Raw genomic sequence first — 21,712 nt, forward strand, 5'->3', positions numbered from 1 at the left:
TGCCCCCGCAGAGCTTGGTCTTCTTCCCAGGACAGGCCCAGGGAGGCTGGTGCTGTGGTCAGTGGCACTGGGGAGGAAGGTGCGGGAGCTGCAGGCGGTGGGGCTTGTGGCCTTGCACCCACCCTGAAGCCAGTGGCTCCCGCCTCCACTTGTGCCTCAGTCTGCAGCCTGCGATGGGCTCTGGTGGAGGCGGCGGGGAGGACCCTGGCTACAGGCATGAGCAAGCGTGTATGTGTGTTTGGGGGAGAGGTCTTGGGGCCATGCCTGCCTGGGCTCTTCTCCAGTCCCAAGTTGGCCCCAGCACGCCCTGCACGGACCCATCTCTTTCTTCCCCTCCTGGGTCAGATGGCCCCTCCAAGGGGGCTTCCCTGCTGCTGTCCCAGAGTTCTGCACGTGTGTCCACTGCTCTGTCACTCGAGTGTTTTGTGTGGGACACCTGCCAGTCAGCTGTGGGAAACCGGAATGGGACAGGGTTTTGTTTCAGGTTTGTGGTCCCAGGGCTCTGAGAGATGCTGCTTCCCTCTGTGTTGTTGACCTCTCAGGTTTCTTCAAGCCGCGTGCCTTGGGGAGACATTTTTTGTACCCCAGGGGACAAAGGTGAACAGGGCACCTGCTGCCCTCTTGGTGGGACGGCTGCTATGTGAGGCGGGCTGGGGGCTGCGACCTCGTCCTCATTCTCATCTGGTGTCTGATTCCACCCCTGAGTCCATCATCTTGGTCTGGGAGCCGCCTGGGAGGGCTCACCTCCCACAGTCCCGGGACTGTAGTGACATTTTTGTGCTGAGAATTCAAGCGTGTTTGGGATTTTAGCAGCTTTCCCCGGAAACTCCATTAGAGTAACACTCTTGTACTCACCGTGTGTGGCGGAGTTGCTGGGACCCAGAACTAAAGCTAAAACCTGACGCTGCGCAGAGCAGGGGACCGCGGGATCTGTCTCCGTGTGTTGACCGCGGAGCGGGACCGCCTCAGCGTTTCCGAAGGCTTTGTTTAAAACGTGGCGTATTTGAAAAAGAAAAGGGAGATATTACATATATAACTACACTATTTGTAGTATTTGAACATTGTAACCAATTTGTAAAAAGGGGCTGCTGAGTTGCATCACAGTTATGCTCCGAATACAGTCGAGGAGGAACTAGAAATTTTAAAATGTAGTTAACGTTAATATATCTATGAATTCCTTAAAAAAAAAAAAATTCCATGGGGGCACCTGGGTGGCTCAGTGGGTTAAGCCGCTGCCTTCGGCTCAGGTCATGATCTCGGGGTCCTGGGATCGAGCCCCGCATCGGGCTCTCTGCTCAGCGGGGAGCCTGCCCCCCCCCCCCCCCCCAGCCCCCGCCTGCCTCTCTGCCTGCTTGTGGTCTCTGTCTAACAAACAAGTAAATAAAATCTTAAAAAAAAAAAAAGTTTCCATGAACTGGGAACCCCTGGGAAGTCCCTGGCCTGCACAAGGTCCCAGGTTGGCTGGTAGCCCCGCCCCCGCCGCCCGGCTCCGCCCCCGCGGCTCCGCCCCCGGGCTCCAGGCACCGCCCAAGGCACCGTAGTGCTCCGGCGCGAGTCGCTGAGCGGCCCCTGAAGCGCCGGAACTGCAGGGCCGGGTCGCGGGGCGGGCGGGCCGGTCCGTCGCGGGAGCGGTCCCCCCGCGCCGCGCTGTGCCTGGGACGCGGCGCCATGCGGGTGGCCTTGCACGCGCTCTGCAGCGCCGCGGGGGCCGCCTGGCGGGAGAGCTTCCCCCTGCGCGGTCGGGACGTGGCGCGCTGGTTCCCGGGACACATGGCCAAGGGTGAGGCGGGGCGGCGCGGGGTCCGTCTGCCCGCGAGTGCGCCCCCGGCGTCCGGCCCCGGCGTCCCCGGCCCCGGCGTCCGGCCCCGGCGTCCCCGGCCGCGTTGGCTCGGCGGGCTGACGGCGCGTGGGGCGGGCGGCGGCGGGGCACGGCAGGGTGCCCTGGGGTGGCCCGGGTCCCCGCAGGTCCCTTCGCCGCCGTATTTCCCGCCGCCACCCGGGGACGCGTCCCGGCTCGGACGTTGGGGACGAGGCGCCGTGGCCGCGGCGGGTCCTCTCCGAGCCGCGTGGTCCCCGCAGCACGTGTACCGCGCAGGGGCCTCGCTGCCCCGCCAGACCGCCCGAGGAGGCGCTTCCTGGTCTACCGGCCCGTCGGGGAGCGCTCGGCGTCCGGCCGCGGTGGCCGCTCCTGCGCCGCTCCCTTCGCGCTCGGGGCCGGCGGGGCCGGGGCCGGCGGGGCGCGGGGCCGGGGCCGCGGCCTGGGCCGCGCACGTCCGTGTCCCGCGGCGGGCTCCGGCTCCGGCTCCGGCTCCGGCTCCGGCTCCCGCGGTGCGCGCGGGTGGGGCTGTGCGGTGCTCCAGGGCGCCCTCGGGGCCCCGGCGAGGCGGCGTGAGGGGCCTGAGCGGTGAGCGGTGCGGTCGCTGCTGCTTTCCGTGGGGGGCCCCTGGGCGGGGGCGGGGGGGCCGCGGGAGGGGCCGCGGGGTCGCTGGGCAGCAGCTCCTCGGTGCAGCGTGGAGGGCCCAGCGCGTCGCGGGGGCGGGGGCGCCGCTTCGGTAGCTGAGACCGGCCCCGCGGGGGTTAACAGCCCCGGGAGTGGGGCCCGGACGCGCTGCTGCCCCTCTGGCTGGCCTGTCCCTTTCCGGAGGCCCCGCTGTGAACGGGAAGGAGGCGCTCTGCGGGCACCTGTCGGGCAGGTCCCGCAGATGGTTTGTGGTGGCGGGTCATTAAAGCTATCCTGTTTATTATTGTTTTTTAAAGATTTTGTTTATTTATTTGAGAGAGTGAGAGAGACCGTGAGCGGGAGAAGGTCCGAGGGAGAAGCACACTCCCCATGGGGCTGGGAGCCCGATGCGGGACTCGATCCTGGGACTCCGGGATCATGACCTGAGCCGATGGCAGTCGCTCAACCCACGGAGCCACCACGCGCCCCGTAAACCTGTTCTGTTTAAACCCATTAGGTTTCTTCTGTTTTCCAGGGCTGAAGAAGATGCAGAGCAGCCTGAAGCTGGTGGACTGTATCATCGAGGTCCATGACGCCCGGATATCCTTCCGTGGTTGTGATCCTGTAAAAAGATGTGTAAAAAGAAATATGTGTATGTTGGGTCTTTGTCCCTGTTCCTGGCACAGAGCTCTTAAAGCCCTGGGTATTTCCCAGGTGATGAGCCAGATAAAGGTGTCTGTCCATGGGGTGACTTGGAAAGCCACTAAGTCACCTAGGTTTGAGGGCTGGTTGCCGGTGGAACAGTACTGCGGTCGGAGGAGTGGAGATTTTGGTTCCACCCCCTGGACCCACTGACCTTTGGGAGGGTGTGGGGCTGGAGGTTGGATTGATTGCTGATGGCCAATGATTTAATTAATCAGCCCTGTATAATGAAGCCTCAATTAAGACCTAAAAAGACAAGGTTTGGAGATCTTCTGGGTTGGCAAACATGGATATAGAGGAAGAGAGGCATGTTTATTATTAAAAAAAAAAAAAAAGATTTTATTTAGAAGGGGGGTGTGGCACACAAGCAAGTACAGGGCTGGGAGCGGGAGAGGGAGAGGGAATTTCACAAGCCGCCTCTGCACTCAGTGCTGAGCCTGATATGGGGCTTGATCTCACGACCTGAGCTGAAATCGAGAGTTGGATGCTTAACTGACTGAGCCCGAGGGGCACAGGAAGAGCACGGAGACTCTGTGCTCCATCCTACACAGCACTTGTACGAATGTGGCCGAATCTGGCTATTCCTGAGTCGTCATTTTATAATGAGCCAGGAATCTCGTATGTAAAGTTTTCTCTGAGTTCCGTGAGCCACTCTGGCAAACTCACTGAATCCAAGGAGGGGTCGTGGGTCAGAAGCACAAGTGATGGCCTGGACTGTGGTAGGTACCTTGGGGGCATGTGGGGACTGAGCCCTTAGCCTGTGGGATCTGACTCTTTATCCATGTAGATCGTGTTAGAGTTGAGTGGAATTATAGGACATGCAGCTGGTGTCACGGAGTTGCTTCTGTCGTGAGCCCTCTTGCTCCCAACTCTCCCAGACCTGGGTGCGGCACCCTAGTGGGAAGAGGACCCAGGACCCTTCGTCCTGGGTTGCGTGGCGCTCAGGCAGCAGGAGGCATTCCTGATGTTACCTGGTCTGTGTCTACCTCCTCTTTTGGTCTCTGCTCTGGTCTGCTGTACCAGGCTGGTGCCCTCGCCTCTCAGTTACTGGCACTTGAAGCAGTGGCTCTCCGCTCTTATTACACACTAGGGTTTCTCCAGCAGGCTTTAAAAAATCCTGGTCTGGGCCCCTTTCCAGACCAGTTAACCAGCCTCTCTGGCGTGGGGTCCAGGCCCGTGTCTTTTGACACTCTGCATTGGTGTGTAGGGCAGCATCTTTGCTCTGACCTCTGCCTGGCACACCCAGACCTTCCAGTCCAGTCCAGCAGTGGGTTCTCTAGGTGAGGTATGCAAGCTTCACGTAAGCGTGCTGGCCAGTGGGGTTTTCCTCCGGGCCTGAGGTGTGCATTGGCAAGATCCAGTGATCTTGTTCAGTAACGAATGTACCTTTCAGACCTTGTTCTTCTTGTATTTGAGTGTGTCTGGACTCTCTTTATGTGATGGAGATGCTGCTGTGGGAGTTGTTACCAGGGATGTCACATGAGGGACCGTGTTCACTATTTCAGACTCTGGAACTTGTGTACCAAGATGTCAAGTTTATTTACTGTAGGCTAACTATGTCAGTTTACAGGATAGTCCACGCTGGGCAGTCCTGTGTTTGATTAGCAAAAACAGCAAAGCTATAGTTGTTATTGTGCAGTGAGTGGACATCTGTCCTTTTGGTTTCTAGACCTCTGTCTTTTTCCCCAGGACATGGCAAGGAGACCTAGGCTGCGTTAGGGATCCTGGGATGGAGTCTGGGCTTTTGGTATTGCTTAACCCTTGAGCGAAAAGTGAGATTTGTGGAAAGTCCTTTTGTGTGGGTGAGGGTACAGCCCTTAACAGGTGTCCAGACCCAGGGTGTGCTGGAGGCCTTGGGGACTCAGTAGGAGACGGAGCAGTGGTAGTGGCTTAGTGTTCAGAGGATAACTAGGGGCCATCCTTCTGCCCGTGTTCGGGTCCCATAAGGTGGGACCTGTCCTGATTCCCTAAGGGTCCCTGGCTGAGGGCGGAAGGGCCCGACAGTGCTGGCGAGGAGGCAGAACCTTCAGGGATGGTTTCCACGGGGGACCCTCATCTCCTTGGCGGTCACCAGAGGGTGGCAGTGGTGGGACATAGACTGGTTAGGGCAGTACTGGCCGCACCGTAGGGCGGTCACGTCATTCATTCTGGACTCCTGCACCTTGGCAGCTGAACAAAGAGCCAGTTCTGAAGCCTCCCACTGAGCTTTGCCTTCTGTCTGCCCTGTCATTCCTGTTTGGGAAGGTGCGCGGGAGCCGCTGTCCTGCATGTCTGCTGTGGGACCGTGGCGGCGACGAGGTGTCCTTCTCCCCAGCCGGCGGGGAGTGTGAGGAGTGTGGGGCTGGGCTGGCTGGCCGGGCTGAGACCGGGCTTCCTGCTCTGCTCAGTCCCTTCTACAGATTTCCTTCTGAAGGTGGCGTCAGTTGGGTGGTGCGGTGGACGAGGTCAGTCCATGGGCCGGGACAGCACTGACGGGGTTTCTCCTTAATTTCCGCACATTCCACTTTCAGGCCGCAATCCTCTGTTTCAGGAAACTCTTGGGCTTAAGCCGCACGTGCTGGTCCTCAACAAAATGGACTTGGCGGATCTGAAGCAGCAGCAGGTGAAGGTGCCCGTCAGGGCGCGGTCCGCGTCAGGGCTCCCGCGTCTGGGATTGCAGACGCATGCGGGGTTGGTTCCCCCGGACGGGCTTGCTTCGGCAAACAGCACTTTGTTTGCAGAGGTATTCGCATGCAATTTCTCAGAATGACGAGCCTCCCTCTATGTCTACGGTCCAAAAGACCAAGGTGAGCCTCTCCCATGGGACATGGCCAGGCTGTGGGGCTGGAGTCCCGTGGCCCACCGTGTGGCCTCTGGCCCGTCTGGCAGGGAGCACTTGACATGTGGCTCCTGTTGCAGCCGCAACGTTCACAGTTTACATCGTTTTGGTGAGCTACATTTCAGTGGCTGTGTGAGGCCAGTGGCCACAGGCTCAGGCCACAGGTACTGACCTAGAGGTCTCCCGTGACGGCCACGCTTGTCCCAGGCACCCGCACCAGCCGGCCAGCCCCGCATAGCCACTGAGCTGGAAACTAGAAGCGTGGGGAGGCCCCAAGGAACTTCTTCAAAGGCAGGATCGGGACACGAGGCACCAGGTGACCGAGGACAGGGCTTTCCCATGTGTTGCAGAAGTTCAGAAACATGGAGGTCTGGACATGTTTTCAAGCGCTCTCCTCTGCCCTTCCTGCCCAAAGGGCTGCACCAAAGCCTTGTGGGTTGCAGCCCGGCTGCCGTCAGGGTGTCAGTGGTGCAGTTCGCTCTTTGTTTCCAGAATGTCATTTAGGTTTCTTTTCTTGTTTTTAAAAAGGATTGTTTCTTTTTTCTTTCCTTTTGTTTACTTATTTGAGAGAGACAGAGGTCACAAGCGGGATTGGGGGTGGAGAAGCAGAGGGAGAAGCAGGTTTCCCATTGAGGAAGAAGCCGATGAGGGACTCGATCCCAGGACCCTGAGATCATGACCTGAGCCAAAACCAAGAGTCAGACGCTCAACAGACCGAGACCCCCAGGCGCCCCTTGGTTCAGGTTTCCTCGTTGATCGTGGCATGTTTGAGTCACATAAGCCCCAGCCACAAGACTCTGTGTCAAGGTTTCCAGGGAGACATCCAACACGGAAGCCACCAGAGTTCTGTTCGTTGAAAATCCAAGCAGCAGCGACCCCTCAGCCAGGTGCAAGCAGCTGGGGTCATTTCAAGCCTTCCCGCTGTGCAGATCGGGCAGCTCAGGCCCTCCAGGAGCTGGGTGTCTGTGGGTCTCAGTACATGTGCACATGTAGTCATTTAACCACAAGCTTTGCTTTTATTGGTTGAGGTTTGAGTCTTAATCAGTGATTGCTTCTGCCCTTAAATGCTAATTTTTGTAGAGTGCTGGGCACTGATGTGGGTCTCCACCCACCACAGTGGGTCTCCCCAGGCAGGGAGCTGTTCTTAGGTGCTACTGTGGCAGAGGTCCTGGAGAGGAGGGGTGGAGCCCCGAGTGGACGCCCCTCGTGTCGACCTCGAGTGCTGGGTCAGCACCGTTGTGAATTTATGTACTTCAAAGCGTGGCTTCAGATGTGTCTGCTGTGGCCTGTCTCTTAACCTGCATCACCCAACAAATAACTAAAATATAAACCCGAACAAGTGAGTGACCTTTTGTTCATTTAGGCATCAACCATATGTTTAGGTCGGTAGCTGATTGAATGTCCTCATACTGGTTTAAAAACCAGGGTTCCTACACTGCTTTTGCTTAATGCTGAGACCGGTAACTTCGTATTAACCTTAGGTTACCTTTGGGCTTTTAGAACATCAGATATGTTCTGTGATTGGATTTGGGTCATGCCTCAGTTTACAGGGGGGCTGGGCAGAACACTCGGGTGTAACAGGCTGTTTGCTGCTGGAAGTGGCCCCTTGCACACGGAGGTCCTGAGTCCCGAGAGGCAGGTGACGTCTGTGCTGAACCCTGGTCCCCGCTGGAGCCCGGAGTACAAGGCCCCTGACTGGGACACGTCCCTCCTGCCCTCCCAGGGCCTCCGAACCCTAACCCTAACCCTCACTCCCCCTCCCAGGGGCCCCTGCGCCTGCACCGCTGCCCCCCCGCAGCCTGCCTCGTCTCCAGACCCTGCTGGGGTGGCTCCAAGCCAGGGAACAGCCTGGCCTGTGGCGGGGGTGGGGGTGGGATCAGTTTCAGATCCTTGGATTTTAGCACAGTATACCACCCGTCTTTGCATTGACTGTATGAAATGGAAATATTCTCTTTCAGAAAATCATACAACACTTAGAAGGAGAAGGCCTAAAAAATGTTGTTTTCACCAACTGCGTGAAGGAGGAGAACATCAAGCAGGTACACACTCTGTTTCACACCCAGTGCGTTCGCTTAGATACGTTGAAGAAATCCCACAGCTCATGTTATTATAAGAAGCAGAATTTCGAGACAGTCCAGGGTTTGCTGGGGGCCCAGGGGCACGCTCCTCTCTGGGCGAGAGCAAGTGGGCTCTGGGCAGCCTGTGACGGTCTGAGGAGTGCAGTGGGCTGTTGCGTGCACTCGGGGCTGTGGCTCCCACAGGCTTCTGGAGGGTCTGGGGCCTCGTGTCTGCAGCCGTATTTGGAGGATCATTTCACTGGCTGATAGGCAGCGTGGCTGGAGTGGCTGCAGTCAGAGCTGTCGCCCTCTGGGGGACGGACCCACTCACTGATGGTGGAGGGACAGGATGGGCCACAGGTCACCACCTCCCCCCATCTCCGGGCCCCAGCACACTCTAAATCCTGATGGGGACAGCCCTGCTTCCTGGATGCTGGACCTGGGCAGACGCCACCCCGGAAGTCCAGAAAAGGCCAGTGTCTGCTGTTTGTGCTTTGCAGGTCATACCGCTGGTCAGAGGACTGGTTGAGGGCAGCTACCGCTATCATCGAGGAGAGGTTGGTTGTGGCGCCCGGGCTGGCCGTGGGCTGGTGCCTCCTGCTGAGGGGTCAAGGCTCAGTGGCTAGCAGTGGCCGAGCAGTCCTTGTGCTGGGCCACGACCCCTTGGCTGCTGCAGGTGCCTGGGGGTCAGGGGCAGCTGCCCTGCGTGTTCTTTTTCTCGAGGCAGGAAGGGTGGGGTGGCCCTGCTGAGCCAGGCGGGGCCTCCACCCTGGTCTTCCTCCCTCTGATCACAAACTTCGGCTTGTGGGTTCCCCAGCATGGGCCACAGGAGGCCGTGGGTGGTCTGGGTAGACCCCTGACTCCCTGCTCTTGTGCCTTGGCAGAACCTGGAGTACTGTGCCATGGTGATTGGGATCCCCAACGTGGGCAAGTCCTCACTCATCAACGCACTCAGGAGACAGCACCTCGGGAAAGGTCCTTTCTTTGCTGCTGTGGCCCTTCATCTCCCCGTGAGCAGTTGTCTCAGTCCTGACAACAGACAACACGGCCATAGCTGGAGCCTCACGGCCCCTCGGGGTTGTCTCTGCCCTGAAAGGACCCACTGAAGTGTCCGATGTGAGGTTAAGGGGTGACACAGAGTCATCCTTACCCGTTTTATACTGAATGTATTTTCTTTCCTGAACGTGGGATGTTGGTGTTTGACGCGGGGATGACTTCTCTGCTCTGCGGCGGTCTTGTCCTCACCGAGGTCTCAGGCCGCCACTGCACACGTGGGACCTGATGTCAGGCAGGAGACATTTGGTGAGGGCCCCCTCTCCAGCTGGAAATCTGCCTCCTCCCGGCTTGGGAATGGCCTCCGGGAGCTCCTGGGCACCTCCCGACTGTGCTCGCCCGGTGTCAGGGTTGCGCAGACGCGCCCATTACGCCGCCGTGCTTCTGTGGCACTCAGGGTTTTCAGGGTTCGCGCCAGAGCCGTGCTAGCCTTGTTCTCCAGAGCCGTGATGAGCGGGCTGCCGTGCGCAGACCCCAGCCCAGTGCAGCTGAACTGCGAGTCTGCAGGTGGCATTTTTGGTCCTCATTGTAGACTCGGCAAACCGTCTGTTCTTTTAAGTTTATTTTTTTAAAATTATAGCTTTTTAAAAATGCTGTGGCATGAAGTATATTCAGTGCTGTCCGTCCATCCCACTATTCTAGGCTTTTCCATTGTCTCCAGCTGGACGGCTTTAAACAAACCCTAACCAGCCCTGGGCACCAGTAATGTTCTTTCTCTCTGGACCTCACATGTGTGCAGTCAGCGCTAGTGGTCAGCGTAATGTCCTCGGGTCCGTCCTGCGGCTGCTGCAGGACTGCCTTCTTTCCAAGGCTGAGTCATACTCTGTTGGGTTTCTGGACCACAATTGCTTTTCCACGCACGCCTGGCAAACAGGTGGATCTCTTTACTCTGGAGCTGTCTGGGCCCCTTGGACAGGAACTCAGCTCACAGGCCTGTTGCGGGCAGCACTGTGGGGACGGACTTGCAGGGTGCAGGGTTGGTATCAGGCATGGGGTCAGGTCCTGGAGGCAGCAGCTGGCGTGCTACCACGAGAGCTCTTTTGGGACCTTCATGGTCAGGTGCTTGCCTGCTGGTCCCTGGGCAGGTGTTGGGAAGAAGTTTTGGTGGAAGAGTCACTGCTGTGAGCGGGTTTGGAGTTGACTCGAGCCCAAGCCCCTGTGGGCCTTCGTAGGGTTCTGTGTGTATCATTTCTTACCCTGTAGCCTCTGTGCCAGGCCTTGTGTGTGGCTACCTTTGACGGCCTGTTTCCATCCTGCAGGAAAAGCTACCAGGGTCGGCGGTGAGCCCGGGATCACCAGAGCTGTGATGTCCAGAATTCAGGTAGGGGGCTCGGCTGCAGGGTCTCGAGTGCCGCACGCACATGCCTGGTGCTTCCCGAGGGCTGTGGGGTGGCCTGTCTTCTCCACTGTGCTCCCCCCGAGTGCTCGCCATGTGCCACACACTGGGGGCCCTTACATCAAACCCGGGGGAGGGCATGCTGTCACCCCCATTTCATGGAGGAGGGAGCCGAGCACCTGCCCAAGGTCACTCGGTGGCCTGTTCTCCCCGGGTAGCTCAGCCTGTCCACATGCGCCCTTTATGCCCTGGGAGGAGAACCCGAGGCCCAGATTTATATCCCAAACTCAGTGGGAACTGATGGTGTGGGGAAGCGGAGAGCTTCCTGAAGAGCACGAACCCTTTGGGACGGGGCCCCAGAACCTCCTCAGAGCCTCAGAACCTAGCAGCCTGCCTCTGGGGGCCACCCAGCAGAGCACCTGGAGGGGGCGGCTGGCCTGACTGCCCTCTTTGTCTACAGGTGTGTGACCGGCCACTGATGTTCCTGCTGGATACTCCTGGGGTGCTGTCCCCACGGATTGAAAGTGTGGAGATGGGCCTGAAGCTGGCCCTGTGCGGTGAGTCAGGGCCCCCTTAGCGCCCCCTCCTGCCGCCGGGCCTGACGGGTTGGGCCTGCTCTAAGTGGGCCAGCTGAGGCGGGCCAGCCCCTGCGCTCACCCTGCAGACCGAGGCCTGGAGAGCTTACCGCTGAGGCAGGGCTGCTGGGAGCCGCAGTGTCTCAGGCTGAGCAGGGAGGGGTCGCTTGAGTGCCGATGCCGGGCGCATTTGCGGGGCTCAGCCTGGCCTCCTGGTTCCAGGAACCGTGCTGGACCACCTGGTGGGGGAGGAGACCCTGGCCGACTACCTTCTCTACACGCTCAACAGGCACCGGCTCTTTGGGTGAGTGCGGGGTCGGGGGCTGGGCGGGCCGTCCTGTCTCATCCTGGACAGACATCATTAAGGAAAACAGCAGCATTCTTGTGTTCTTAGGTAAACTCCGCACGTTCTGTGCAGTGTGACACGCTTGACTCTTACACAGTCAAGAAAACCCCCAATTTCTTGCGCTCTTTGGGGACGGCTCCTCCCTACCCTCCTGCTCCCATTTTATAGACGGTCTCCTGACCCCGGTGCCACAGCTGGCGGCCATCTGCCTTCTGTCCTGTCCTCGAATGTCCTAGGAATAGAGTCCCACGGTGTGGTTCCCTGCGCTTGACAAGATAGCTCCCAGACTGCTCCGTGTTGTGTGGCGTGTCGCTCCTTCCTGGCGGCCGCCGCACCGTGTTCCGTGGTACAGACGGACGCACCCGTTTGTTCTTGCGGGGAGCGGGGAGTTCCCGCACGTCCTGTGTCGTGTTGAGGACCTCAGTGCCCCGGATGCTTGTCAGTTCTACTGATTTCTACCAAGAGCTTTCGGTCACAGTGACTTTCTCCATTGTCTTTCTGTCTTCTAGTTTATTGGTTACTGTTCGGTCTTTCCTGTTTCCCTCTTTCTGCCTTGCCGGCTTTCTTCTGTTTCTGCCACCAGGTGCCACGAGACGGTACTGAAGTCTCTGCCTGTGGCTGGTCTGTCTGTCCTTGCGGATCTGTGTGTTTGCTTCCCGCACTCCGAGGCTGTGCCGGGAGGTGCAGGGGACGGTCTGCGGGTCTTCGTGTCACTGATTTGATGCCCTCGTCGCTCAGAAGGGCTGCCTTGGTCCTGGCAGTTCTCGCTGCTCGGACATCTGCCTCGTCTGGCAAGGACGCGGTGGCCACTCTTGGTGTCAATGCGGTGGCCTTTTCTTCTCTCACTTTTTGCTTTAATTGTGTCTTTATGTTAAAAATGTGTTTCTCGCAGGCTGCGTACAGTGAGGGCTAGTTTCTTCTCCAGTCTGACCATTTCTGTTTTTCATTTTATTTATTTATTTATTTTTTAAAGATTTTATTTATTTATTTGACAGACAGAGAGAGATCACAAGCAGGCAGAGAGGCAGGCAGAGAGAGAGGAGGAAGCAGGCTCCCTGCTGAGCCGAGAGCCCGACGTGGGGCTCGATCCCAGGACCCTGGGATCATGACCTGAGATGAAGGCAGACTCCTGATGACTGAGCCACCCAAGTGCCCCTCAAATAAATAAAATCTTAAAAAAAAACCCAAATCTCTTGTCTCGCTGTCTGTTCCGTCTGTCCGTCTTTGCCTGTCCCCTTGCTGGGCATCCTCTGCCTCTCTCCCTCCCTCTGCCCTCTCTTGGATGCATTGGACGTTACCATGTCCCTCTGTCCCCTCCGTCAGCCTGTCGCCTGTAACTCCTGGAGGGGTTGCCCGGGTGTTTGAGGAGCAGCTCTGAGCGACACCAGAGTGTGTCTCGAGTGCAGGCTCCGTACGCCGGCGCGTCTCCGTTCCTCGCTGGATCTGTGGGCTTTTGCTGTTGTGTCCTACTGGGATGTGTCTTGTCACCCTGAGCTGCACCGTCTGGCTTTTACGGAGACTTCAAGCGTAAGAAACAGACCTTAGCTGTTGATCCGATGCTTGGTGTTTCGCGGTGCCACACGCTGCCTGGCGTAGGTCGGAGAGTTTCCCGTCAGCCTCTTGCAGCGCCTGTGCTGCTGCTGAACGGTCAGATTTTGGTTGTTCAGAGACGTCTTTCTTTCACATTCATTTTGGAAAGATACTTGCACTGAGCGTGATAGGCTCGATGGACAGCTGTTTCCAGGACTGGAAAGAGGTTGGCCCACCCCATTCTCACCCCTGTTTCTGATGAGTAGTGGGTCATGTCTGTCTCTGTTCCAATAGCTGGTCTTATGACCGCGGCTTTCTTCTCCTTTCTTGAGCTGAGAGTTTGTGGTGCTCTCGGATCTGTGGCTTTGTAGCTTTTCTCGGATTTTCGACCACCGTTTCTTCCTGTGATTTCAGCGTCTGCCTTCTCCTGTCGTCAGGACTTGGTGCCCGTGGGTTGGACACGCGCCTGTGCCCCTGCATGTCTGACCCGCTGCTCGCGCCCCCAGTGTGTGTCTCACAGCGCGTGTCACATGGTTTGTGTTCTTGAGTTCGTGACACGTGGACCGTGGTCACACAAACCGCTCTGCCGTCTCTGCTAACCCTGACGTCTGGGGCGGTTTCGGCTTTTCTCCTCATGATGAGTCTGTTCCCCACTGTCCGTGTGTCGTGGTGGATGCCTGGCTGCTGGGCGTTTGGACTTCTGTCTCTTTGGGTGACGGGCGTCTACCAGTTCTGCACGAATCCTTGAGTTTCGCTTGGGACGATTGTCCGGAAGCAGTTCCTTCCAGGCCTGTGGGTCTGGAGCCATTGCCCTGCGTGGGACGGGGCCCTCCCCTGCCCTGTGTCCCCTCCACCTGCTCCTGGCTCTGTGAGCGTGGGCCAGTGTCCCTCTGCCCTGCTGGGGGTCTCGCCCGGCCTCTGGCTTCGGAGGATTCCCTTTCTCACGTGCACTGAGCCCTCATCTGCTAAATACGGAGGCTGGCGGAATTCGGCACTCCCTCTGCGGGCAGCTCTGCTCTCTCTGGTTCTGCTGGTGGCGTCTGTGCTCCAGCAGCCCCCTGGGCCCCGTGGGGTCCTGAGGTGCCAAGCAGGACAGCGCCGGGTCCCTGTTTATGTTCATAGCTTGATGTCTGGTGCTTTGAAAACCGTTTTGTGTGTCTTTGGTTGTTTCAGGGGAGGTAAATCCAGTTCCTGTTACTCTCTTTTGCATGGAGGTAGAATTTCAAATTAATTTTTTTGCCTCATTTGTGTGGGAGTCTGTTTGGGCATCTGCAGTCCTGCAGCGTTTCTAGAGCATTTCCAGAGTCCCTGCGGGTGGCCACGCCCGGCTGTGTTAGTGAGAGAGCTTTCCGGGGACGGCTCTCAAGATCGTCAGGACAGAAGGCCTTGTGGGGCTGCCGCCCTCCGAAGCTGGACTTGGGACCTGTGTTCTCAGGGTTCAGACCCCCTCTGAGATGGACACTCTGATGCCCACATGGGGGCTGGGTCTGTGTCTTACTTTGCTCGTGCCTGAGCCCCGCTCCCCACTGCGGACCGTGGGGCAGATCCACTGTCTCCTCTGCCTGTGGGGCCGTCCAGGCTAGAGTTTCCCGGACCCTGGGGTTCGGCAGGTGCTTGGCTGTGGGTGAGGTTTTTCTCCTTCAGCCCTTCAGGGTAGGCCGTGCCGGCCCCATGCTGGCCTCCTGCATCGGGCCCAGAGCCGGAGTTGTGTGGGACAGGGAGCTCACGGGGGCCACTGGGCGGTTCTCAGAAGTGGTGGGCGCTGTCTGCTGGTCCGCAGGCTGCCGAAAACGCCAGGCACACCTCTTCCTTCTCCACTGGAGAGAGTGCTGGTGACCCTGGTGCTCCTGACCTCATGCGGCTGCCTCTGGTGGTTGGCCATGCTGACCCAGGGCTCCAGGCCCCGGGCCTGCTTAGGAATGGGGTGGATGTTGCAGCCACGGGCTCCTGCAGGGAAGCTGGCCTCAGGGCACCTGGCCATGGCCGGCCAAGGGTGGGGACCGTGGGAGGGGTCTTTGCTAGAGCTGGGCATGGCCCAGCACAGGTCAGCTCTGGCTGTCCCTCCCTGACTATGGGTGTGTGTGTAGGTACGTGCAGCACTACGGCCTGGACGGGGCCTGTGATGACATCACCAGTGTGCTGAAGCGGGTGGCTGTGAGGCTGGGAAAGACGCAGAAGGTGAAGGTGTTCACAGGCACAGGTGAGATGCGGAGGCCTCAGCCCCGGGCTGGGCGTGGACAACCAGCCTGTGGAGCGGCTGCGGCTCTTGGGGAGGGCATGGCGGGCACACGTGGCTGTTTTGGAAACCGAGGTGCTGCAAGGGTGGGGCTCGGGGTCCAGCCTGGAGAGGAGGGCAGAGTGGCCCTGCCTCGTGCTGGGTACATCCTGTGTCCTACCCCTTGGGAGCCTCTGAGGTCCGGGTGCCATGGCCCGGACTCCGGTTTCTTTCTGAATATGCCCTGGGGCCCAAGCTCCACCGGTTCCCACCGCCAGTCCCTGAGGATGGGCAGGGAGGGGTGCGTCTGAATCCCGGGCCTGCCCTGCACAGAGGGGCCTTCCTTCCCAGACCGTCTTGTTTCCCCCAGGGGACGTGAACGTCATCCAGCCCAACTACCCCGCGGCAGCCCGAGACTTCCTCCGGACCTTCCGCAGCGGGCTGCTCGGCCCAGTGATGCTGGACAGGGATGTCCTGCAGAGCCTCCCCTTGGCAGCCCCCTGAGTGGGTCCAGCTGGCAGGGGCCTCACCCCAGCCTGGCCCTCGACACCGGAGATTGGGATATCCCAGGCCCTCACACCCAAGAAGCTGACGCTGGGACTCCCTTTCCTAGAATCTCCATGCTGGTCCCCATACGGTACTCGGGTCTTGTCTCTAAGAAGGAGCCTGTACCTGCCGCCACCGCACAGCCTGGCCAGCTGCTGGTCACAGGGCACGGTGCCCAGGGTCTGGACATTGGGACTGCTGACATGCCGGAGCTGTCCCTGTGCGGCGCACACCTGCTGAGTATCTCTTAGGGAGAAGCTGACGTTTTCTCCGGAGCTGAAAGTGCAGTCTGCAGTTAAATGTTTTAGAAGGCCTGTCTCTGCTGGCGGCGCGTCTGTTGTGCGCAGTAGCACCGTGGGCCCACGCGTTAAGGCCCGTGTCTCAGCCAGAGCAGTCAGGATGTGAGCCATGCTGTCGGGGCTCTCGTGTTAGGTCCTCCTAACGCCCTGGGTCCTGCAATAAAGACGGGTCTGTTTGCCAACAGAGTGTTTATTTCACGACACGACTAAAATGTGCACACAAAACGGACAGAGGTTCCAGGATCCGTGGCAGAACCCACGGACGGTCTGTCCCCAGCCGCGTACGGGCTGCGATGGTCGCTGGTGTGGTCGGTGGAGACTCGAGAGCTTTCCTGCTGCCTCCGAGCACCTTCAAGCCAACAGGTCGGTGGGACTCTTCCCCACGGACCTGGAGCTACCAGCCTGCATTCCAGCAAAGGGCAGAGGAAGGAGGGGGCCGGGCGGACCTGGTGTCCCGTGGGGGTGTGGCCTTCCTGGAAACACCAGAGTGTCTGTGGGGCACCTCCCCTCCTGCAGGTGTCCACTCCCGGAGCGCACACACTGGCCTCTCCTGAGGAGACCGGCCCCGGGCACTGTCTGCTTCCCGCTGGAACCCTGACCAGTAGCGCGGGAAGCACGCCAGCGTGCGGCGGTGCCGAATGCCAGACACACTCCTGGAGTCAGGCTGGTGTGGAAGCTCTTGACTCCGGCGTCCCAGCTCTTGACTGGGCCCCCGCTCCTGGCCCCTCAGATAGAGCTGAGTCCCTGTGCAAGGCTGTCCTGCCCGAAGGGTGCGGCGGCAGGCTGGTTGCACAGCTCCTGAGGCCCCAGGCAGGGCTCCGCCGTGCTGGTCTTTGGTCGCGGCAGGTGTGATCCAGAATGGATGGCGTGGCGTCGGGGCCTGCTGTGCCCCCAGAAGGCTGGCGCTGTGGGTACAGGCAGAGCTGTGTCCTGCAGCTCTGGGTCCTGGCCTTGGAGAGCGATGCTTGGTCCAGGGTTCTGCTGGTAGCTTGGAGACCCTCACCCTAACCAGACCTGTGTGTCAGCTGCGGGAAAGCAGAGCGGGCAGGCCCTCCCGCCCCCTCCCCCATGGGAGGTGCTGGCATTGGTCAGCTGAGTCCGAAGGCCCCATGGTCCAGGGGCGGGTGTGAGGGCATATTCTGGGGGGCAGCCCAGTGGCAGGTGAGGCTTTCAGTGAGCACCGAAGGACGGGGCGATCCAGAGGGTCTAGGCCTGGGAGGTTGTCCTGCTGTGGGACATGGGGTGGAGGAAGTGGTAAAGAGCCTAGACCCCCAGGGCTTGTGGACCGGGACCCAGGCCTGAGGCTTGAGGGAAACGGGCCTCTGGGCGCCTGAGAACCAAAGGACCGGCTTTCTGCGGAGGGTACTGGGGCGCCAGAGGCAAACCCTTGCTGGGCCCACCTGGCGCTTCCTCAGAGTCCTCTCGGGGAGTCTGTCCTGGCCCCAGCACGGTCTCAGATGCTCGGTGTTGGCGGGGGTTCGGCTTCCGGGCGGGGGTTCGGCTTCCGGGCGGGGTGGGGGGGCTTGCTTTGCTGAGCCCAAGCACTCTCGCGACTGGCTGTGCCTGCCGGGTGCTGGGCCTGGCCGCCGTCCGCCTCCAGGGACCTGCCTCGTGGCCATGCTGGTTGCTGGTTCCGATTTGAGATCGGGCCGGCCGTATTCACACCCCTCTTCCCCGGGGGGGCTGCCTGCTGCTGATCTGCCCAAAACACGGCTGGCTGTCCTGGGAGAGCTCTTCAGTGGGAGCGGCCGTGCGGTCCCTGAGGACCAGCGAGCACTGATTCCAGAATGTGAACCTAAACCTTAAAGAAAAGGAAAAGCTCTTGAAAGTTAAACAATGTGGTTTTTTCCCCCCTAAAATAGGTCCCAAGAAGAGTTGAGTGACTTGTTCCACGTGGGAGCAGTGGCCCCAATGGGTCCATGGTCTTGAGAGTGTCCAGGGAGGGAGCATGCCTCTGGGCCCAAGGGTGGCTGGCAAGGCTCTGGGGCAGCCGCTGTGGCAGGGGTGCCCTGGGCATTATCCAGAAACCCATGATGGGCACGTGTGGGCCCCGAAATCCCCAGACTGCCTTTTGCGGACAGGTGGTAGGCACACGAGAACCTGTGAGAGAAACCTCTTCTTCCCCAGAGCCACTAGGCCTTCAGTCTGTACTGGCTGCTGCTGTGGGGGAGGGCCACAGTGTCCTCAGGGCCCACCTCTTGGCTTGGTGGTCAGCACTGTCCACACCCCTCCAGGGTCCAGGATGGGGTCAGGGGAGCTGGGATGGCTTGAACATCCTGGTTTGGCACATCTCTCTGGGCAGCTGGGGAGAGATGCTGGACTGCTGGTCACGGCAGCACAGGCACCACGTTTCTGGCTGGGGAGGACCCTGACCTGGTGGTAGGTGGGGCATCCTGGAGCTGATGGGCCCTGGGCCTCTGGTAGGGTGAGAAATGGGGAAGCTGCAGAGGCTGTGGAGGGCTGTGAGCAGGAGGCCGCCTCTGGGTGAGAGGTGGAACTGGGCTCCCTGGTTCAGAGGCAGTGGGCAGCGGTGGGAAGGGGGTGCTCAGCAGCTGGAGGTCTCTGGGGCAGGTTGGAGAGGCCTGCCGGAGGGCACTGGTTGGGGGCCAGATCTTGCCGGAGCGCGGCAGGGCCTAGGGCCGCAGGAGCCCCAGGGTGCCAAGAGCGCCGCCCAGCAGCAGGCAGAGGTGGGGGCTGCTGGTGGGCCCCGCGCCTGAAGTCCATGCCCGGTAGCTGTAGACGCCTTGGCCCGTTCTGTTGCCACCTGGTCCCGCGTCCTCGTCCTCCAGGTCGTGTTCCCCCGGGCCCGGGGCTCTTCTCCAGCTGGAGCCCGCTGCCAGGCCGGCGGCCGCCCCGGCAGCCCCGGCCGCCGCCCCCGCTGCCGCCACGCGCAGGGAGGAGCCTCCGTAGCGGGGCACCGGCCTCACGCGCACCCTCGGGGCCCCGCGCGCGCTTCCGCGCAACCCTCCCCTGGCGCTGCCGCGAGCCCCTCCACGGCCTCCCTTGGCCGCACCGCTGTCGCAGAGGAAGGTGGCGGCTAGCAGCAGAGCCCAGCACGTCGCGGCCGTCCAGTTCATCTTTGTGGAGCAAACCTGCGGCAGAACGGGGAAAGGACCTCAGCTTCTGCGAGGATCAGGGAACCAGGGGCCTTGGGCCCAGGGGCTTAGGGACCAGCGGGCTCAGGGCTTGGGACAAGGGCTCAGGGCCTGGACACGGGCTGGGGGACCAGCGGGCCCAGGGCTTGGGGACAGGAGACTCGGCATTTGGCAGTACAGGGAGCCCTCAGCATCCGGCGGACGACTGGCTCAGGGCCAGGGTGGGCTGGGAGGGGCGGCGTTCAGGCCTCGACCGAGGGTGGGAGTCTTGTTCGGGAACCAGGAAGGGGCGACCCGGAGGGTGAGAGGGTTGAGCACCTCGGGGTTATTCTGTGCCTGGGGCTGGAGGGTGGTGAACTCCCTGCGGTCGGGCGCTGAGGCCTGGGGGAGGGGCCAGGCCGTGGGACGACCTCCACGGCTTGGGACAAGAGGCCACACTGAGGTGGGGGATGTACTTGAAGGACACAGTCTCAGGGACCGAGGGTCCCCAGGGACCCAGATCACCGTCTGCAGAAAGGACCAAGCGTGAGCCTCTGTCGGGCTCTTCCGGCCCTTGGGGGCAGCGCGCATAGCGCGCAGACCCAGAGCGGGGGTCCTGGCCTCACCGCGGGCGCGGGCCGGCGCAGGGACTCGCGGCCGCGACACAGGGCAGACCCCGCCCCCGCAGGCCGGGACCCAGGGCACAGTTCCCTCCCGCCCCGCCCCCGCACCACGCTCCACCCCCCACCCCCGACCGCTCGGCAGAGCCGCTGGGCCGGGGGACCGGGACGCGACGCAGGGCCGAATCCGGGCGCGGGGGACCCGGGTAGCGGCTCGACCCTCCTCCCGGGGCCTCCGATCATCACGCGGCGCCTCCATCCCCAGCCCCGCGGGTGCCCGCCCCAGCCTTCCGGTGCGCCCGGATCCCGTCGCCCGGCCTTACCCTCCGCGGGCTTCTGTCGGAACCGCGGGCCGGAGCGGCTGCCCCAGGGGCCGCGGCAGGGCGGGAGGGAGCGGGCGGCGGCGAAGACCCCGCACCCGAGCGCCGAGTCTGGGCGGTGCGCGAGGCCTCCGCCCTAGGATGGGGGCGGGCAGACGCGGAGGCTCATCCCCCGGGAGACGGGAAGGGCGGAGAAAGAGGCCGGCAGAGAGGAGCGCTCGGCCTCACCTCATCCTCGCCAACTCCTGCCCCCACCCCACCTCCTGATTCCACGCGCGTCCGCGCCACTCTGTCCCCACCACCCAGTGAGCACAAACCCCATCCCGATTCTCCTGCACCCAGCAACCCCCATCCTCACGCCGCCCCTCCTCCCCCCTCCCTCGCACACCCCGCCCCTCTCCCACCCTCCCCACCCCATCTTCATCCCTGCCCCAGGCGGTGTCCCAGACACGGGCCACAGAATGCTAGGGCAGCCCCAGAGCCCTAGATCCTGGTGTCCAGTGCCCTTCACTGGGAGGTGCCGGGTTATCCCTCTGGTATCCAGAAAGGAGGAAATGGGTGACCTTCTAACCATTCTGCAGTGCCACTGCTCAGACCCCTCAGGGAGCCCTCCCGGTGGCCACTGCCCAGCAAGGTGCCCCAGCCAGCCAGCCTTCCCAGTCCCAGCTGGATAGGACCCTGGGACTCCTTGACATGGCGCCATCTTGCTCTCCACCTTTGTGGGTGCCCCACCCAGCCACTCTGCCTGGGGACACCCAGCTCTCCTGATGGCTCTAGGGGTGGACTGCAGGACCTCCTCAACAGTGACCTGATGGGACCAGTTTGTTGGTGTGATGTGACCTCTCTTAGCTTCCATCAGACCCCCTCGATTCCCAGAGGCTCTGAACTGCTGCTCCACGCACAGTCTTGGCCACCCAATTCCTGTATTGAAGGCCTGACCCCTAGGACCTCAGAATGGGACTGTATTTGGACACGGGGTTTTTACAGAGGTAATTAAGGTACAATGAGATTAGGAGGGCAGGCCCTGATCAAATCTGACTGCTGTCCTTACAAGAAGAGGACATCAGACAAGCACAGGGACAGCTACGTGAGGACACAGGGAGAAGGCAGTCATCTGTGAGCCAAGGTGAGAGGCCTCAGAAGGAACCAGCCCTGCGCACATGCTGTCCCAGACTTCCAGCCTCCGGAACCATGAGAAAATGAGTTTCTAGTGTTAAGCCATCCCAACTATGGCACTCTGTTACGGCGGCCTGAGGAAAGTCATAGAGAACCTGAGGGTTTCTAAAGTCCATATGGAAAAGTGAAAGAAGTACTCATAGAAGTCATTTTGAAAAACAAGATCAAAGAAGAAGGCACCCTGTCAGATATTAAGACGCTATAAAAGGTCAGGGCAATAAGACTACTAGTCTGGGCAAGAAACAGCCGCGCAGGCAAACCAGGATCGCTAACAGACTCACGGAGGAATGCACACGTACCTACAGGAATAGAACAACACGGAGGAGGGGACAGAGAGTGGGAAATGGAAAGAACCAAGTGGAAATTCTAGAACTGAAAAGATACACTTAAAAGCGCAGGTTAGATTTGGCCAGGGAGGGTTAGTGACCTGGAAGATGAGGAGATGCCCAGAAGAAAGCCCGGGGAGAAAGCAAAACAACAGGCTGCGGCGCACAGGGGAGGCTGCCGCAGGCCCGCCATGAGGACCCCATGGGGACCCCATGTGGACGTGGGGAACCAAAGGAGAGCAGCGAAGGGCTGGGGCAGAGGCAGTGTTGAGGGGCACA

At 60.5% G+C, this 21,712-nt stretch overlaps 2 protein-coding genes and 1 long non-coding RNA gene across 12 annotated transcripts; 1 reads left to right on the forward strand and 2 right to left on the reverse strand.

Annotated features, from left to right (window-relative positions):
* Nucleotides 1–1,598: 1,598 nt before the first annotated feature.
* MTG1 (mitochondrial ribosome associated GTPase 1) lies at nucleotides 1,599–16,099 on the forward strand. Of its 10 annotated transcripts, none has more exons than XM_059398908.1 (12): nucleotides 1,611–1,780; nucleotides 2,976–3,076; nucleotides 5,673–5,744; nucleotides 5,863–5,928; nucleotides 7,919–7,999; nucleotides 8,518–8,574; nucleotides 8,902–8,992; nucleotides 10,330–10,391; nucleotides 10,867–10,963; nucleotides 11,204–11,285; nucleotides 14,945–15,057; nucleotides 15,443–16,099. In XM_059398908.1, exons 1-12 carry the CDS (start codon nucleotides 1,669–1,671, stop codon nucleotides 15,574–15,576), a joined length of 1,068 nt encoding a protein of 355 aa, XP_059254891.1. In that variant the 5' UTR covers nucleotides 1,611–1,668; the 3' UTR covers nucleotides 15,577–16,099. The 10 variants fall into 10 exon arrangements, with proteins under 10 accessions (XP_059254898.1, XP_059254891.1, XP_059254893.1 ...); XM_059398910.1 differs by having other exon boundaries at nucleotides 2,976–3,064; XM_059398909.1 differs by having other exon boundaries at nucleotides 1,612–1,780; nucleotides 2,976–3,040; nucleotides 5,640–5,744.
* LOC132016913 (uncharacterized) lies at nucleotides 16,090–18,453 on the reverse strand. The gene is made up of 2 exons (XR_009404056.1): nucleotides 18,113–18,453; nucleotides 16,090–17,718 (listed from the first exon to the last, which is right to left on the reverse strand). It is a non-coding gene; the product is annotated as an uncharacterized LOC132016913 (long non-coding RNA).
* Nucleotides 18,454–18,464: 11 nt separating this feature from the next.
* On the reverse strand, nucleotides 18,465–20,185 carry SPRN (shadow of prion protein). Its single transcript, XM_059398918.1, has 2 exons — nucleotides 19,935–20,185; nucleotides 18,465–19,009 (listed from the first exon to the last, which is right to left on the reverse strand). Exon 2 carries the CDS (start codon nucleotides 18,992–18,994, stop codon nucleotides 18,551–18,553), a length of 444 nt encoding a protein of 147 aa, XP_059254901.1. The 5' UTR covers nucleotides 18,995–19,009; nucleotides 19,935–20,185; the 3' UTR covers nucleotides 18,465–18,550.
* Nucleotides 20,186–21,712: the final 1,527 nt, after the last annotated feature.

This window comes from Mustela nigripes, chromosome 4 (assembly GCF_022355385.1).
Source record: "Mustela nigripes isolate SB6536 chromosome 4, MUSNIG.SB6536, whole genome shotgun sequence".
In the NCBI taxonomy this organism is placed as follows: Eukaryota; Metazoa; Chordata; class Mammalia; order Carnivora; family Mustelidae; genus Mustela; species Mustela nigripes.

Bases quoted from the DNA above. Each gene is read 5' to 3' on its own strand.
- SPRN (XM_059398918.1), bottom strand. From the start codon at position 18,994: ATGAACTGGACGGCCGCGACGTGCTGGGCTCTGCTGCTAGCCGCCACC.
- MTG1 (XM_059398908.1), top strand. From the start codon at position 1,669: ATGCGGGTGGCCTTGCACGCGCTCTGCAGCGCCGCGGGGGCCGCCTGG. The intron at 3,077-5,672 runs GTAAAAAGAAAT...CCTCTGTTTCAG, and splicing joins GTGATCCTGTAAAAAGATGT to GAAACTCTTGGGCTTAAGCC. The intron at 8,000-8,517 runs GTACACACTCTG...TGTGCTTTGCAG, and splicing joins AGGAGGAGAACATCAAGCAG to GTCATACCGCTGGTCAGAGG.